This window comes from Ptiloglossa arizonensis, chromosome 6, assembly GCF_051014685.1.
Source record: "Ptiloglossa arizonensis isolate GNS036 chromosome 6, iyPtiAriz1_principal, whole genome shotgun sequence".
Lineage (NCBI taxonomy): Eukaryota > Metazoa > Arthropoda > Insecta > Hymenoptera > Colletidae > Ptiloglossa > Ptiloglossa arizonensis.
In genome coordinates, this window is record NC_135053.1 from 24,652,572 (window position 1) to 24,667,451 (window position 14,880).

The window sequence follows — 14,880 nt, forward strand, 5'->3', positions numbered from 1 at the left end:
TTAAAGATACATACTTTCCTTCGATCGTTTCGTATCGATCGACGCGTCCCGACGCGTTCGGTGACGACCGGAACTAGGTCGTAGAAACGATCACAAACGTTTTTTCTTTCCTTGTAAATTGCAAATAATCACTCACGCTTATTAATTTCTCGTTTACGTATTTCCAAGGGTACCACCCTTTGTATAGCTTTCTCAAAAAAGATACGATCGAGGCGCTCTGTTTTTCGGGGCTTCGAAGGTGAAATTCCTCTTAAATCAAAACCGAAGAGAGAAGAAGGGAAGAGCGTAAAATTATTTATGGCGGCGTGGTTATTCGCGACGCGTCTGCCCGTTCGGAAGAGATCGTTGTGTACATTACCGGACCGTTTCCTCTGCGGCATTCACCGCGGGAGACGCATCGAAACCTTTCAAATTTCGCGTCGAGTCGACCGGCATTGTTCCCGCGCGAAAAATAAAAAGGGAACCTTGATAATTTATCGACCAGGGGGTGGACCGGGTTCGTGGGCTCTGCGGTGGGTACGTGTTTACCGGAAACAAATATCGCGCAAAGTTGTTGCCCGATCGGGAGTTTTCGAGTCTCTTTGAAATTTATCAACGCGAAAATTACGCGCGATGGAAGCGAACGTTACTTTTACAAGAATCGTTGTTCTCCGAATGGCCAAGGCCGGTGAATCTCCTCTCGGAATGGATAAAAATTCCAATGCGAAAAAGCTGGACAGGTCCGATCCACGGTGAGGCGATTTTGCGTCGAAAAATAAATCGAAAGCGTGGAATGTAATTTTTACGCACGGGGCTCCGTATCCGAGGAAATTGATTTTGAATCTTGCCCGGGGCGTACGCGCGATAACACCGAGTCCGTAGACGGGGCTGTATCGTTGCTACGAAATGTTTCCAAGTATTAATTCGTAATCGCAGAATACTATCTCCCGTGTACACGCTTTTCGCGTAAATACAATTGCGATAGCCGAGAACGAATCTGTGCGCGGAAAAAATTATACTCCACGTGTATCCTCGGTGTATTTTTTTTCGTTTACCAAATATTCCTTTTTCTCGTACCGCGTACCGTAACTCGTACGCTATTACCGTGCAAAGTGTCGCGTCCCGAAAAATCGAACGAAAAGAAGTTCGATCGTTTCTTAGGTGGAATTTGTTGTACTCGTTGAAATCTGGAAAGTTCGCGAGTGTCGCGCGACCTTGTAACGTTGCTCGTATCGTCGAGTTTGTCGCATCGTGCTCGAACGCGCTCCGTTATTGGAACTGGTGTGCATCGGGATATCGCGATACGTAAATAATGGCGCGAGAAACTGACCCGGAGCCGGTGGCTTCCCTCTCGCGTCGTTCGGGTCGTCCCGGTTCGAAACGAGCGCATCTGACCGATTGAACGCGTCCACTCTTTCGTTCGTACCGCAAACTGGAACCGTGCTTCTCGTAGGTTCTTCCCGATACGGTGCACTCGACCGTGGCGAGGGCTGATCTCTGTTTTCTACTCCGCGTTCGTTCTCCGTGGTTCTCGGCTCTAAATCTTAGCGGTTACGAGCTCGTTGCCGCCACCTAACTCGCAACGATAGAACCGACAACGAACGTCCGAGAAATCGACGAAGGATAGCGAAAGGAGCTCTTCGCTCGGCTCGATTCACGCGGCGTTCACATCCGTGGAATATTTTACGAATCGTTCGGGCGGTCTTTCCATCGAGGGTACAAGATTTATCGACGCCCGAAACGGAAGCTTCGAGCACGAAAACAAACCAACGGGGATCAAATTTGTTTTCCATCGACGACTCTACCGAAGCGGGGCGGAAATTTTCCGGCCGAACTTTTGCGATGTATAAATTTCTAATATTCCGCCTCTTGATTAATTCACTCTTCGATTATTCGCATCCTTGTTGCGGTATTCCCACCGCAGTCGACCGGTAAATAGTTAAAGTTGTTATCAAAGGGTCGTGTATTATTCTCGAAATAATCTTGCCCGGGCCGTGTATTATTTACACGGAAGTTTGTTCGGCTTTAGATTATAGCTGCTCTCCGCAGAGCCGCTCCCACGTGTACCTAGGCACACATGTGCGTGCGCGTATGTACGCGCGTAGGTCGTGTGTCTGTACGGATACTTGTGTATATAGATTCGCACCTCGGGCACTGTTCGGAACACGTGATCGCGGGGAAGTTAGGAGCCCGTCCCCGTGCCGAGTGTCGGGACTCCCCCACCGCAAACAATTGGAAACGTCGTCAAAGTTCTCGGTACAGTTGACAGCGGAACCGCAGTTCACAACACAAGGAACCTGCTATCTCTAACCGTACTCGATACCGCTGCCACGGAAACAAGCAGCCAAGAACCGGCTGTACGCGTTACCCCGCTCGCGCGAGTAAGAAAATCGCGCGTTTCGCCATCGATCGAAAACTACGCTCGAATTTTCTTTTTCACCAACGAGCCTTCTTCGACGGTTTCCATCGAGACGCGAATCTCGAAGAGCTCACCTTTCGCGCGAAAAATGTTCCCCACGGTTTCTCGAGACGGTGCTCGAAATTAATCCTCGATGTCGTTGGTTCGTTCGATCGAACGCCGTTCAACGCGCGAGATAAACGAACGTGGAAGTACAAGTACGCGCGGCACGTAATCTGTGGTAAGCAAAGTTGCCGGCAGTAGAATACAGCGGCCAGGATCAGACGCGCCAGACTCGTAACAGATTAAATTCCCTTTGCGAAAACGTCGACTTTGAGTTCTCGTAATTCGTACGGTTTGCAGGGTACACCAATTAAAGAACGCGCCGCCTCTGCACGGTCGTTGCCGAGATACACACCGGTGGAATGTACCAGCCGTGATCGAACGCTCAAGACCGATGAAAGATTGAATCCTCTTTGCGAGATCGCGACTCGAATATTTCAATCGATACGTTTCCGTAATTCGTTCGGCTCGCGGGATAGTCGGGCCAGGGTTCTTCAATTATACTTCCGTTCTGTTGGAAAATAACTCGGTTTTTCGTAGCTACGCTTCCACGGCGTCCACGTCGTCCGTAAGATGTCCACAGTGATATGTACCAGCCGCGCTCGGACACGCCGAACTCGAGAGAGATTCGATCCCCTGTATACGCTTCTCTACGCTGTGTTCTTTTACGAGCTAGGACTTCGATCTGTCTTCAGCGGTTTAAATTGTCACATTGGAACTATTTTTACTGAAATTATTAAATCGCGCGCTCGAATTCAAAGATATCGAAGATTCGCTGGGAATTTAGGCCAGAGATTTCGAGCGTATTCCGTTGCTTTTCCTTCTCGAGCACGAATACTGTTTTCCGTTAGTAAAAAGAGGGACGTTTTATTTCTGAGGAAACGTGCTCTGTTTCCGAGGTTAGTGCCGCGACCTTCGAACAAATACTTCTCTTCCGGGTGGACGATACTTCTTTACGGGAAATCCCTTTTCATTTTTCATTCCGATAGCTCGGCTATCCTATTTCTGCACACGAGAAAATGTACGGTCCTGGGGCGCGTTTGATCCCGTAGAAAATTTGTCCCCGAGAAAGTGGCTGCGAAACAACGTCGTCCCCTAAAAATTTCTCCCGATCCTTCGCCATTAGAGGTGGGGTTTGACAACCTCGTTCCTCGAGCAGACCGGGCGAAAAAAAATATAAAATACCGGCCCTATCTGGGCGAGGGTAACGCCAGTCGTATTCCCGGGAACCCTTCGTTTCACGGGAAACGTAAATTCGGCGCTGGCCCGAACGATCTATCGCGTAAACTTGCAAGATAGCCCTTGCAATTTCGGATACGAGTCCCTGCCTTTTATTAATCCGTGTTCCGTGCCGTGGAACTTTTGCACGATTTAAATTTCGTTTCGGGCTTTCTATCGCGCAAGAAGCGTACCTTGGAAAAATTCGAACGACGAGAATCATCGCGTTTGCCGATTTTTTTCGCAGAAGACTCGTGTTCTTCGAGCCGTGTCGAATGTTCGAAAATTTAAAGGCTATTCCCCGCCCGTAGAATGTTGCAAATTGTGTCGTTTCTACCTTGCAACGTAGTTTCCCTAGGAAAATATTCCCATCCTTTGTCGCGTTTACCGCACGGTGTCGCGTCGGCATACAACGTTTGTTCAATTTCTGTCCACCTTTAACATCCAGCCGGTCTTTCTTCTTTAAATTTCTCTCGCGAAAGGTCCGAGGAGAAGTTAAAGTCTAATGCGAGAACCTCGTGTCGGAGTAATTTCCGCGATCTTTTTCTGGCATTAATTTGACTGTGGAATAAAGTGTTCTCAGCACAGATGTGCGCAGCTGTAGAAAATCTACTCCCGTTTTGTGGAACCTGCAATTCCTTTGAAGAAAAAGAAGAAAAAAAACCATTACTGCTTTATACTCCGCGATATTTCTTCAAAGAAAATCGAGAAAGTCCGAGTCCCTCTCGTTCGTTCGGTGACTCGGTTTCACTCAAACGCGTGAACTTTTTCCGAACGTTGGTTTCCGATTTTTCCTCGAAAATTGAAAATCTTCCATCGAGGCGTTCGATCGGGAGCGGTATAAATTGTTCGAAAAATTTGTTTTCGGCGACATATTCAAAATCGCCGGAAACTATTCGGTAAGAAAATATTCCGTTTCCGGCGTTGCCTCGATCCGTGACGTTCGAGAACTTGATTTTTGACGACGCGCTGATTCCTTCCAAGTAACGCCTCGCGAATATTTTCGCAGCCATTGTGTATCCACTCTTGTTCGACATTTTCCGTCAACGCGCGTCGAACGAAGAAACCGTCGTTCGGTGAAAATTGCATTTCGTATTTCCGCTCTTTCCGCGCGTTCCGCGCAGAATGAAAAATTCAATCTTTCCTTCTTCTCTGGACGACAATTTTAATCCAAGCGATCCGACGAGGGAGGAGCAAGAAGCGAGAATAATCGATACATCGAAACCGTGTAAATTTTTCCAACGACACGTACGAGAAGAAACGTACCATTCCGCGCGCGAAAATAGATCGAAATCACGGAGCGACTACTTTTTTCTCTCGCGACTCCGTCGTCGCGAAAATCGATGTTCGAGTCACTTGCGAAAAACGCGCGCGCAGCTGTCGTATTTTTCGAGCCAATTGTCTCGGGAACGAGTGCCCGTAAAGTTCGATTCTACGTTCAAGAGTGATTTTTTCGGATTAAATCGCCCAAACGTCTCGATAGCAGCGTTCGTCGCGAGTTACCCCCTAGAATCGGGAGGCTGGAAATCGAACCGCGAAAGGTTGCCACAGTTACGAAGTTCCTCCAAGATTTTCGAGCAACGTCCTTCGTACATCCTCGGAGTATCTCCATCGGGATCTCGCGGTCCCGTCGAAGTTGTAAAAAAATTTTACTTTGTCCGTTCGCGGCGCGTCCTCGTCGAAAATCTTTCGTCTCGCGAGAACTTTCAGCTCCGAAACCCGAACGATCCGTCACGCGTATCTGCGGAACGCCCTTTGGTATTAGACGCGTTTCTCCTGGAAACGTTTCACGCGCGGAACGTCTACGGATGTGAAAAGCGAGAGAGAAAGAGAGAGAGAGAGAGAGCCGGATACGGAATCCACGGCCATAAATTCCGGTTGTCCTATCCCCCGGGCGACATGACGGAAGGTACCCTGTACATCGTCGCCGGCGGCGGACTTAATAAAATGCAAAGACGGCGAACACACATTGCCCGGGACGGACTGACATATCGACGCAATACCGACCCACTCAGACCTCTCGAGGAACGTCGGATGGAAGGACGAGGAAAAATCGTTCCACCCGACGAAGGGACGAACAAAGTTCTCGAGGACTACGTGAAAGCAGCTGCTGCCGACTAGCATTGCGCGCCACGTTCTCGTCACTCGCTATTTATACCGTAACGAAGACTTTGGCGAGTACAATGTTTCGGTTTGGCTCCTAGTCGCGAACGTTGCACTGGGTTTAACGTAGTGGTAGTTGTCGCGTATGAGAAAATCTTTACGAACGTTCGACCACCGTTGATGGGTGCTCGGTGTCCGATGGACGACGACTCGATCTTTCCGGTCGATAGTCGAGGGTTCTACGATCGGTAAACCATTTCGCCACACGAACGAAAGTATCGAGGTAAAACAGCAACGTCGAAACAACTTCTTCCGATCGAGTTCCTTCTTTCTTTCGTTCCGTCGCGATACCCCGGTACTCGGCGTTTTGGAAAACGCGTTCACCCTCGAAGTTTCAAGTCCGGAATTCCGAACCGGCGGTTTACCCGAGTAAAAATTGCACCTGTGAACGAGAACCGCGCGAGGTAAGCAGTCCGTGTTACGCGAAAGCAATTTCACGTCCACGGGGTTGCCGAACAATAGCGTGGCTTCCCCTATTCGCGGGGAAGAAATTACCCCCGATTCTTCGAACGGTGCGCGCGCGCACGTACGCACGCAGGCACGCAGACACGCACGCACGCACGCACGCACGCACAGTTTCCCACGCGATCGCGGCAACGAAGGAGATAAACAGGCGGCCGATATTCGTGCGAAACAAACGACGGTGGTGAAGGGGGAGGGCAGGGGGTTGCCTGGGTGGCGTCGTTTAGCAACAAAAGGGGAAACGAGGGTTGGGACGCAAGAGCGAGGCCGTAAGGGGGACAGGGGGTAGGTTTAACACTTTAAGCCGGCCTGTTTAATATGGCTTTATTACGTAGGTGGTAACGAACCGCCGCGAGGCCATTACGCGGCGATAAAATGCGCAATGCACGATGCACCTACACGTAGCCCAGTGCAGGCGTCGTTCACCTGGCCGTTCCTCCGGGCGTGAACACGCACACGCGGCGTTACTCTCGCTCGTTTCGAAACGCATACGCGTCGAAGTTGACCGAGGCGACGCGACGCGACGCGAGGCGACGCGACGCGTACACTCGCCGCACGACCGGTCGCGGTCGTTTCGTTCCGTCACGCAGTCGCCATGGTTACTCGAAATTCAATTCGCTTTTTCGACGGGACCCGTGTGCACGCGCTACGGGGGCAACGGGGGTGGGCAAAGAGGCGGCGGAACCCGTCGACCGTAGAGTTTTCCTCTCTTCTTTTTTACCGGGGGTTTTTTTTTCCCATTTTATTTTATTTAATTGCACGTGTAATAGCCCTGCAGATTTTTCTGTAATTTCGCTCGCGGTGCTGGATTTTTCCAACGAAGCGTTTCGGCCGTCGGCTTTTTTCGCCGAGCGCGTACAGGGGTGGAGGCCGACGGTGGGAACAGGGGAGAGACCGGCCATGGATCTTTCTCCAGCGAAGGTGGAGATTGTTGGTCGAGTAAAAGCGCGGAACGAAAGGTACTATTTTGGTCGAGGGAAAGGTGGAATGTTTACTCGAGCAGAATTTGCTATTGTACTTCTGCCCGCGACGGAGTTGTCGGGCAAGAATAACGGAATTGGGACGATGAAGAAGTACGAGGATTCTTATACGTACGTTTTTTGTAACGTCGCCAGGGGGCGGTGGTTCCGCACTCGTGACCGAACAATGAGATTATTTCCTCGCGGGTCCTCGAACTTTTCTTAGCCACGAAAACAAGAGTACGAGTACTGCGCCGCTTTTCGCGACGAATTTTCGCGAAATGTGACCCGAAGTCGATACAGTGGTAGCGTGTCCTCGTTGGAGTACACCGGCTTCCATTGTAAATAAACGTTACGATATTTCGACTTTGAACAACTGTAAGTATACGAACGAGTCGACAAATCTACGCGAAACTTTACGCACGTTCGTCAAACGGTAGTACCGTCTTTAGAAAAATGTAACGACGAACCTAATAACTCCGTTTCTTATCGAAAGTCTGGTAACTTTTACTTATACATAATTAAACAAAAAAAAATAGTGGGGTTAGAAATTTCTCGCTGATCCTACGCGCGGAGCAAGAGACTCGCGCATCGTTTTCCGCCAGTCACGCTCGCAAGGTCGCGTTCGAAAACAAAGTCGCATTACAAGGGAGACAGAGCCTCGGAACCGCTCAACTTTTTGCTCGGTTCGCCATCCTCCTCCGCCTACGCTTTAGAGATAAAGTACCGTAGCTCGTCCCGGTTTCCGAAATCACTTTGTAGAGCGGCGCGGTCTATAATTTCCCGTAGCCCGTCGGTGCTTCCATCGCGAATAAAACACGAACACGCGTCGCGGAACGTAACAAAACAGAGCTACCTTTCGCGGCGATCGAGCGGAAAAGCACATCGGCGTTTAACAAAAACCGTCGCCGCCTGCTACCAACCGGTGGCGCAGTTTCGTTAATGCCCGGGGCCGTAACCATCGAAAGTACCATTGTGCCTGTCCGAAAAACGGGGCGCAAACCCGCCCCTGAACGGAACCGCGTTTCCGGAATGACAATGAGCGTTTCGTTTCGAAAGCGTCGCGCGTCCTCGTGCCGCGAAACTCGATTTCCCTCCGTGGAAGCGGCGACGCTTCTTCGATACTCCGCGTTCACGAGAACGATCGTTCTTTTCGTCACGCCGCCAGCCCGTAATATATTCGCGTAGTTCGAGCTACCGTAGACCGGAGACGGTTTGTCCTCATCGTTCGGGGAATTCCTCTTCTTCGCTCGCGACTGCCGGCAATTTCCCCGCGTACTCGAAGGGAGGGTCGACGTTCATCCGTAGCGCCGTTTCTCCGGGCCGATGTCCGTACGCGCGAGGACGAGCGACGGTGAGAGAGCGAGGTTCGGCCCTGGAGAGGGTTTAACGGAGACGCGCGAGGTGTCGAGTACGTGAGCGCCGTATTTTTCGGAAAAGTCGCGGTTTCCGTCCGCGTCGGGTGTCTCTGTCGAAGGAGCCGGCTCGTGACACGAACGAGGGCTGGCAGGGGATGGATCGCAGGGGTGGGATTGGATTTGGTTATGCGTCGCCACGTCCGGGCTGGATTTGTCGCCGTCACCTTTCACGACGGTAGACGGAGCACGTTGAAAAAGACGAGCGCTCTCGGAACAAGTTCGCGGGGTAACGCGAAGCGCGCTAGAAATTTTTCTCGACTTCCACCGCCCCCCTTCACCACCGGGACGTTGCCTTTTCGCGAAACGATCGAATTCTTTCGGAGGAATCGAATCGACGAAATCGGCAAGTACCGAGTAAACGGGTGTACGTTGTTTTTGAATAAAAAAAATCAACGAGTCTCGCTTTGCTCGCGGAATCGTTTCGAGAAGAAACGCTTATACGGACGACAGGAGAGGAAATCGATCCTGCGACGTTTTCATCGCCGATTCGACTTGAATCGCGCATAAAATCCAAGCATCCTGTTTACGATAATGTTCCAAGCGCGGAGAATACACCGATCGAAATGTTATCGACGAAAATCTGGATCAAAGTTTACGTTCGGTCGAAAGTATCGAGATAGCAGTGAGATCGAAAGTCATCGGGACGTTTTCGCGCGTACTCGTGAAACGCATCGTCGAGAAAGAGAACCTCTCGCGAACGAGGAATCGACGAAAAGAGTGTTCCAGCGCGTTAATCGTCGACGATAACGACGGGGGCGGAAGAGAAGAACGTTTGCGTAAATTTTGTTCTCGGATCGGTTCGGCGCGTTCGCAGCAGGTTACACGGCTGAGATATTACCGCTTCTAAATTACACGCGACGCGTTCCCGTCTCCCGGGAACGGGCACGCGACAATAAAAACACCGGTTCGCGCGCGAATGCCAGTCGCGCGAAAGCACGCCGTTCCGGTGTCCCCCTCCCCCGCTCTTCTTTTTAATTCATCGAGTGCAGAGCCGGCCGGTGTAGATGTCAAACGTTTTATACCGTGGTTTTATACGCCGCGTTTATATCGTCGTAACTTTCGCGGCTGTCATTAGGGTCTTCTTTTTACGTCCGCTTTTACGAAAGAACACCGCACGCAGCCACCAGCCTCGATCGGAACACCGGATACGTTCGTACGGCCCACCCCTTCTACCCGGGGAAAATATTTTCAGCACCTATCCGCCCCCTGAGAACCTTTCGACGCGGAATCGTCGAAGCTTGAACCGCGTTCCACGGAGTCCTCGGGAGCATCCTCGATTTCTCGAGTCGTTCACCCCGAGTCTACGGGTGTCGTTACGTTCGCGAAGACAGGGCTCCTACAAGTTTTTCGCGCTTTAATGGGAAATTCTGAGATCACCGCCGAGATTTCTCGAGTTCCGACTTACATTTTGAGCGACGTTTTATTTACTCGAAAATCGGATCGCGAGATCCGAGACACCTCGCGCTGACAGTTCTCCCGTTGCGTTTCGAGGCCGTCCTTCGTTCCGTGGATCGTCGTTCCGCGGAAATCGAAAGGTTCGACGTATCAACGCCTCTCCTCGTTGCGCATCCAGCCCCACCCGATGCTCCGTTCGTTCCTTTCCTCCGCCGCTTTTTTTTCCACGTCGTCGAAGTCTGGCGGTGCGTCGGTGACGACGAGCAAAGCGCCACAGGTGGCAACCACCCGCGTTTTCCGTTCCTGCGCCGCGGTCTCATCAGCGCCAGTCACTTTACGCATTACCGAATAGATTATTTACGGGTTAATAATGCGTCGTCGCCCGTTCTCTGCCAGCCCGGCACTCTCGTACCGCGATGGCGGCCGTGTCCGCGGCGGTGCACACGTGCCGCCTTTAACCCGTACGCGGTTTTATCGTCGATCCGCCATCCCGGAGACGGGAGAATTTTATATGCACCCCTTGGTTTTAGTAATTTTAAGGGTAGACGCGCGTGTTCCGAACGGTAAAACCCCATTCGACCACCGGAGCATTGCGTCGCGGAATATCGGCCCGGTTACGACGTAGGCGTTCGTGAAGTTTATTAGACTGCCGACGGTGATAGTATCGAGCACTGGTCCCGCTGTCTCCTATTATGTTGATTAGCGACCCACGTCATCGGAGGGGAGTCGTGGCTTTCGTTAACGTCCGTCGAATCGTTCGAAACAAAGAAACGAGGAAGTTTGACGATACTTTGAAGAATATACGTCGGTCGTCATTTTTCCACGAATTGAAATCCTCAGAATTTATTAGACTCGTAGTTCGGTGTAGGAATGTTTCGTAACTTTGAAAAAGTAGTGGTTTTTCGACCCACTCGCGTGGATCCGTTCGCGCAAGGTGTAGTCGCTTGGACGACTCGAATCGAAGCAACGAGCGAAACCTAACGCCTCCATTTTGTTCTGTTCCAGGAGAGAAGCCGTACAAGTGCAGCTGGGAAGGCTGCGAGTGGCGATTCGCGCGCTCCGACGAGCTGACGCGCCACTATCGCAAGCACACCGGCGCGAAACCGTTCAAGTGCCGGCATTGCGACCGATGCTTCTCGCGCAGCGATCACCTAGCCCTCCACATGAAGAGACACGTGTAATCGATCGTCCCCGCGAGCGGTCCTCGACGCGCGTAGCTGTCCAGGAGGGACGCGCGAGGCTCCATCCTGACCCGAGGGTACCACCGGAGAGGAGTCCCCGCGATCGCGTTTCTTCCACGGACACCAACCCCCCCGACGACGAAGCGACGCATCCGCGCGCGACACGTCGGTGGTGACGATCGCTCGATGAACTGGGAATCGACGAACAACGGGAGCGAGCGAGACCGAGAACGAGAGAAAGAACGATAGAGAGAGAGAGAGAAAGAGAGAGAGAGAGAGTGAGAGAGAGGGGGAAGGGCGCTGGAGAACGTCCACTTCCGGTGGCGGTCGCGTCCCCTCGAGCGATTCCATCGACGTCGAGAGGAGGGGGATCGCGTATCGCGTTCGACTTGCGACGTACGATACGCGAACCGTTCGACCGTAGGCGAAAAACTGGGTGAAATAACGAAGCTGGAAACTCGAGACGGTGTTCTCCAGGCGACGCGGAGCGACCGAGAGAGGACGAGCGGGGGTCGAGCGACGATCGCGCGCGGGGACCCGTGACCTATTGGGAGCCTCTGGGACACGAGCGGCTCTCCGGGGAACTAGCGCGAGGAGTTCTCGTACCCGTGACCGAGATCACTGCCAATTCATTAAATTCTAAGATCGCCCGCTTGCACCGTCGGAGATTTCCAGCCGTCTCGGCTACAGCTCGCCGTCGAGGCACCGGGATTCGGGACGGGACAAAAAAACAGATATCAACGCTCGGGGCACGCGCGATTCTCGCAAGCCGTCCGTGCCTCCCCCGTGACGAAAAAAAAGAAAATAAAAAAAAAAGAAACGAAAAAAGAAAAAAAAAAGAAACGGTCGAATTCCCGGAACCGAGAGCCGGTCGGTAGGTAGCACGCGGTGGACTCCGTGGAACCGAGCCGTCGATTATGCGCGTCGCGACCAGTTCGAACGAACGATCGAGGAGTGTACCCGGTTCGCGAGGACAATAATACGCTGTCTGTCGGTGCCAAACGTTATTTTCCTGTCTCCTTCGTTTCTTCCCCACCAGCCACTCAAACACCACCCCCCAGTCTTCTCTCAGACGCGTACACGCGGCGTCGTCTCTCCCTCTCTCTCTCTTTTTCTCTCTTTCTCTCTCTCACTCTCTCTTTGTCCGGCGAACCGGAAAACCGCGTTCGAAATAACGCGCACGGCGTTTTTCGAGCTTTCGTATCGCTTCGAACGCGGGGTACGCGATAATCGAAATTGTGTTCGCGGAGCGGGGGCTGGCGAGTAACGGGTACGCGCGGGGGCGACCGTTGGCGGAGAAGGGGGCCCGGGGGGGTGGTTGGGTGGAGGCGAGCAGCGGGACGAGCCCCGTAATTGAATACGTGATTTCGGCCAGTTTCGATTGGGAGCAAAGTTTACCGTGTCGCGCGCTAATCCCGAATTTACAGTGCGAATTATATCGCGAGGCTCCCCCACACCTCCCTCCCATCTTCCCTGGAGCTTCTCAACCTCCACCACGGCCCCGTCCATGCCCCTCGTGGTCTTTCGTTCCCGTCGCTCGGTTCGGACGCGGCGAACCAGCGGAAAAATCTCGCGACGATCGTTTCGCTCGTCGATGGACTCGCGAGCGATTTCCCGCGACGAGTGAAACTCCTCGGCGCTCTCACCTCGACCGAGATCGAGGTCGAGGCGGGGTACGAGCACGGTGGTCCCGTGCCACGGGATACGGTGGAGCGCCGAGAGGAGTCTCTCGTTTTTGGAAATTTCGAGAGAGAAACGGGGCTTGTTTCCAGGCAGCGGCGCGCGTCGTCCTACGGGTTTTTAACGAAACGAGGAAAAACTAAAATACGGAATCCGACTTTGTACTTTTGTACGATTGCTTTCTAGGCGACGTTCTCCTGTTCGTTTTACTTGTCGCGGTTGTAAACGCGCGCGCAAGCGCCGGTGGCGGGTGGCGGGTGGCGGGTGTCGCGCACGGTGCGGGGGGTAGAAGATTCACGTCGGAGGCTCAACAGAAATAAATGAAATATATATATATTTTTTAATATTCTCGTCTTACTCACCGAAACAATATATATATTATACATAAGGAACAAAATAAACGGGCAACATTCCGCACAAAGCTCTAGAACCGTTTCCACGCGTCAGACTCGGCCCCCTAACCGGGCGCGCCACCCCCCTCTCGCGTTGGCGAGCGAGCACGCGCGAACCGGAACCCGGACGGCGAGCCTCGCGTTCGGCTTTCGAGGGGACGCCGACGATTCCCGATCGGAGAGAGCGCTTCGTCTTCGCTGATCGTCGATTCTTCGAACGTATCGGCGGGAACGGGACATCACGCGGGTGGGCCGAGAAACGAATCGAATCGAATCGAATCGGGCCTGGTCGAGGATGGGAGAAGGGATAACGCAGAACCGACGAACGAAGAACGACCGGTATCGCTCCTCGAGCGAGAACAGCTGAACAAAATAGAGTAGCAACGTAGTAATAACGATAACGATCGTACCCGAGAAGCGAGCGATCGTGGCGAGGGAGGGACTGGGGAGGGGAGGGGGGGGGCGCCGCGGAGGATCGTTTTACCGCTTAAGAAGACTAATCTTTACCTGAGGACGGCGCAAGAGCGGCCGAGGTTCGGTCGATGCAAAACGAAGATAAAAGGGGAAAAGAAAACTAAATTTTAAATGTTCAGTGGCCAAATAAATTAACTGATAACGCACGTAGAATGTAAACCATACTGTACCTACTAAGTAAGTCTGACTGACGAGAGTGTCGACGCGACGTTGACACGAGCGCGTGGCTGCGCGAGCGAGCGAGCGAGCGAGCGAGCGTGCGTGTGTGTGCGCGCGTACGTGCGTGCGTGCGTGCGTGCGTGTGTGTATGTTTGCGCGCGCGAGTAAATTCAATGTGTCTGCTGCACGTGAGCGAGTGAAACGCGTCGAGGAGGCGCGTGCATGCGAGTGTTCTGTTTTTCTCGCGAGAGAATGTGTTCCAAATCGATTGAACCAGGGGGGTGGGGGGTTAAGGGAACTGGGTCGGGGGTGGGGTGGGGAGGGGTTGTGGGAGTTCAACGAACACGGACGAATCCACGGGGAAGAGATAAGACGAGAGCAGAACACTAAGTTTGTATATTGTGCAATTTTTGTCAGTGTTTTATTATTTGTTACCATGTTCACGGATAATTATAAATAAAGTAAATATATATACGCAGCATTTACAAGATTTAGGATAAACGAGGGTTGCGAGAACGAGAGAAAGAGGGAAAGAGAGCGAACGAGCGAAAGAGGGCTGAGAGAGAGGGATAGAGCGTATGTGTGTGTGCGCGTGCGTGTGAGAGAGAAACAGATGTCTTTTTGATAGCCATATATATATTGCGAGGTATCGTGCGGCGTTTCGAGGACGTCCCGATCACACTTTTTTTCTCTATATTTTTTTTCCGTTTCTTTGTCTCTGGTAGGCGAGGTGAAACGAGGATACGAAAACGATGCTCGTCCGCTCGATCGTGAGCGCCACTCGTTACGGAGAGTCTCCGCTCGTCGTTTCTCTCGATCCTAGCCGAGGATCGAAGAAAAATCCGTAGCCGCGTCGTAGTCGGCAACGATCGCGAAACGAAGTTAATCGAAGGCCGCGGACGGGAGACGAAGAGGGGTCGAGAGCCGAAGAGGTCGAGC

At 52.4% G+C, this 14,880-nt stretch overlaps 1 protein-coding gene across 7 annotated transcripts in view; it reads left to right on the forward strand.

The window, feature by feature from the left end:
* Positions 1-13,735, forward strand: part of LOC143148348 (Krueppel-like factor 6) — a 371,579-nt gene extending 357,844 nt beyond the window's left edge. For 6 of the 7 annotated variants that reach the window (XM_076314628.1, XM_076314624.1, XM_076314631.1 and 3 more), the window contains one exon: positions 11,061-11,374. In XM_076314628.1, the coding sequence (XP_076170743.1) occupies positions 11,061-11,236 (176 nt within the window). In that variant the 3' untranslated portion in view covers positions 11,237-11,374. Of the gene's footprint in view, positions 1-11,060 lie in introns of all 7 variants that reach the window. The other variant, XM_076314629.1, reaches the window with a different exon arrangement.
* Positions 13,736-14,880: the final 1,145 nt, after the last annotated feature.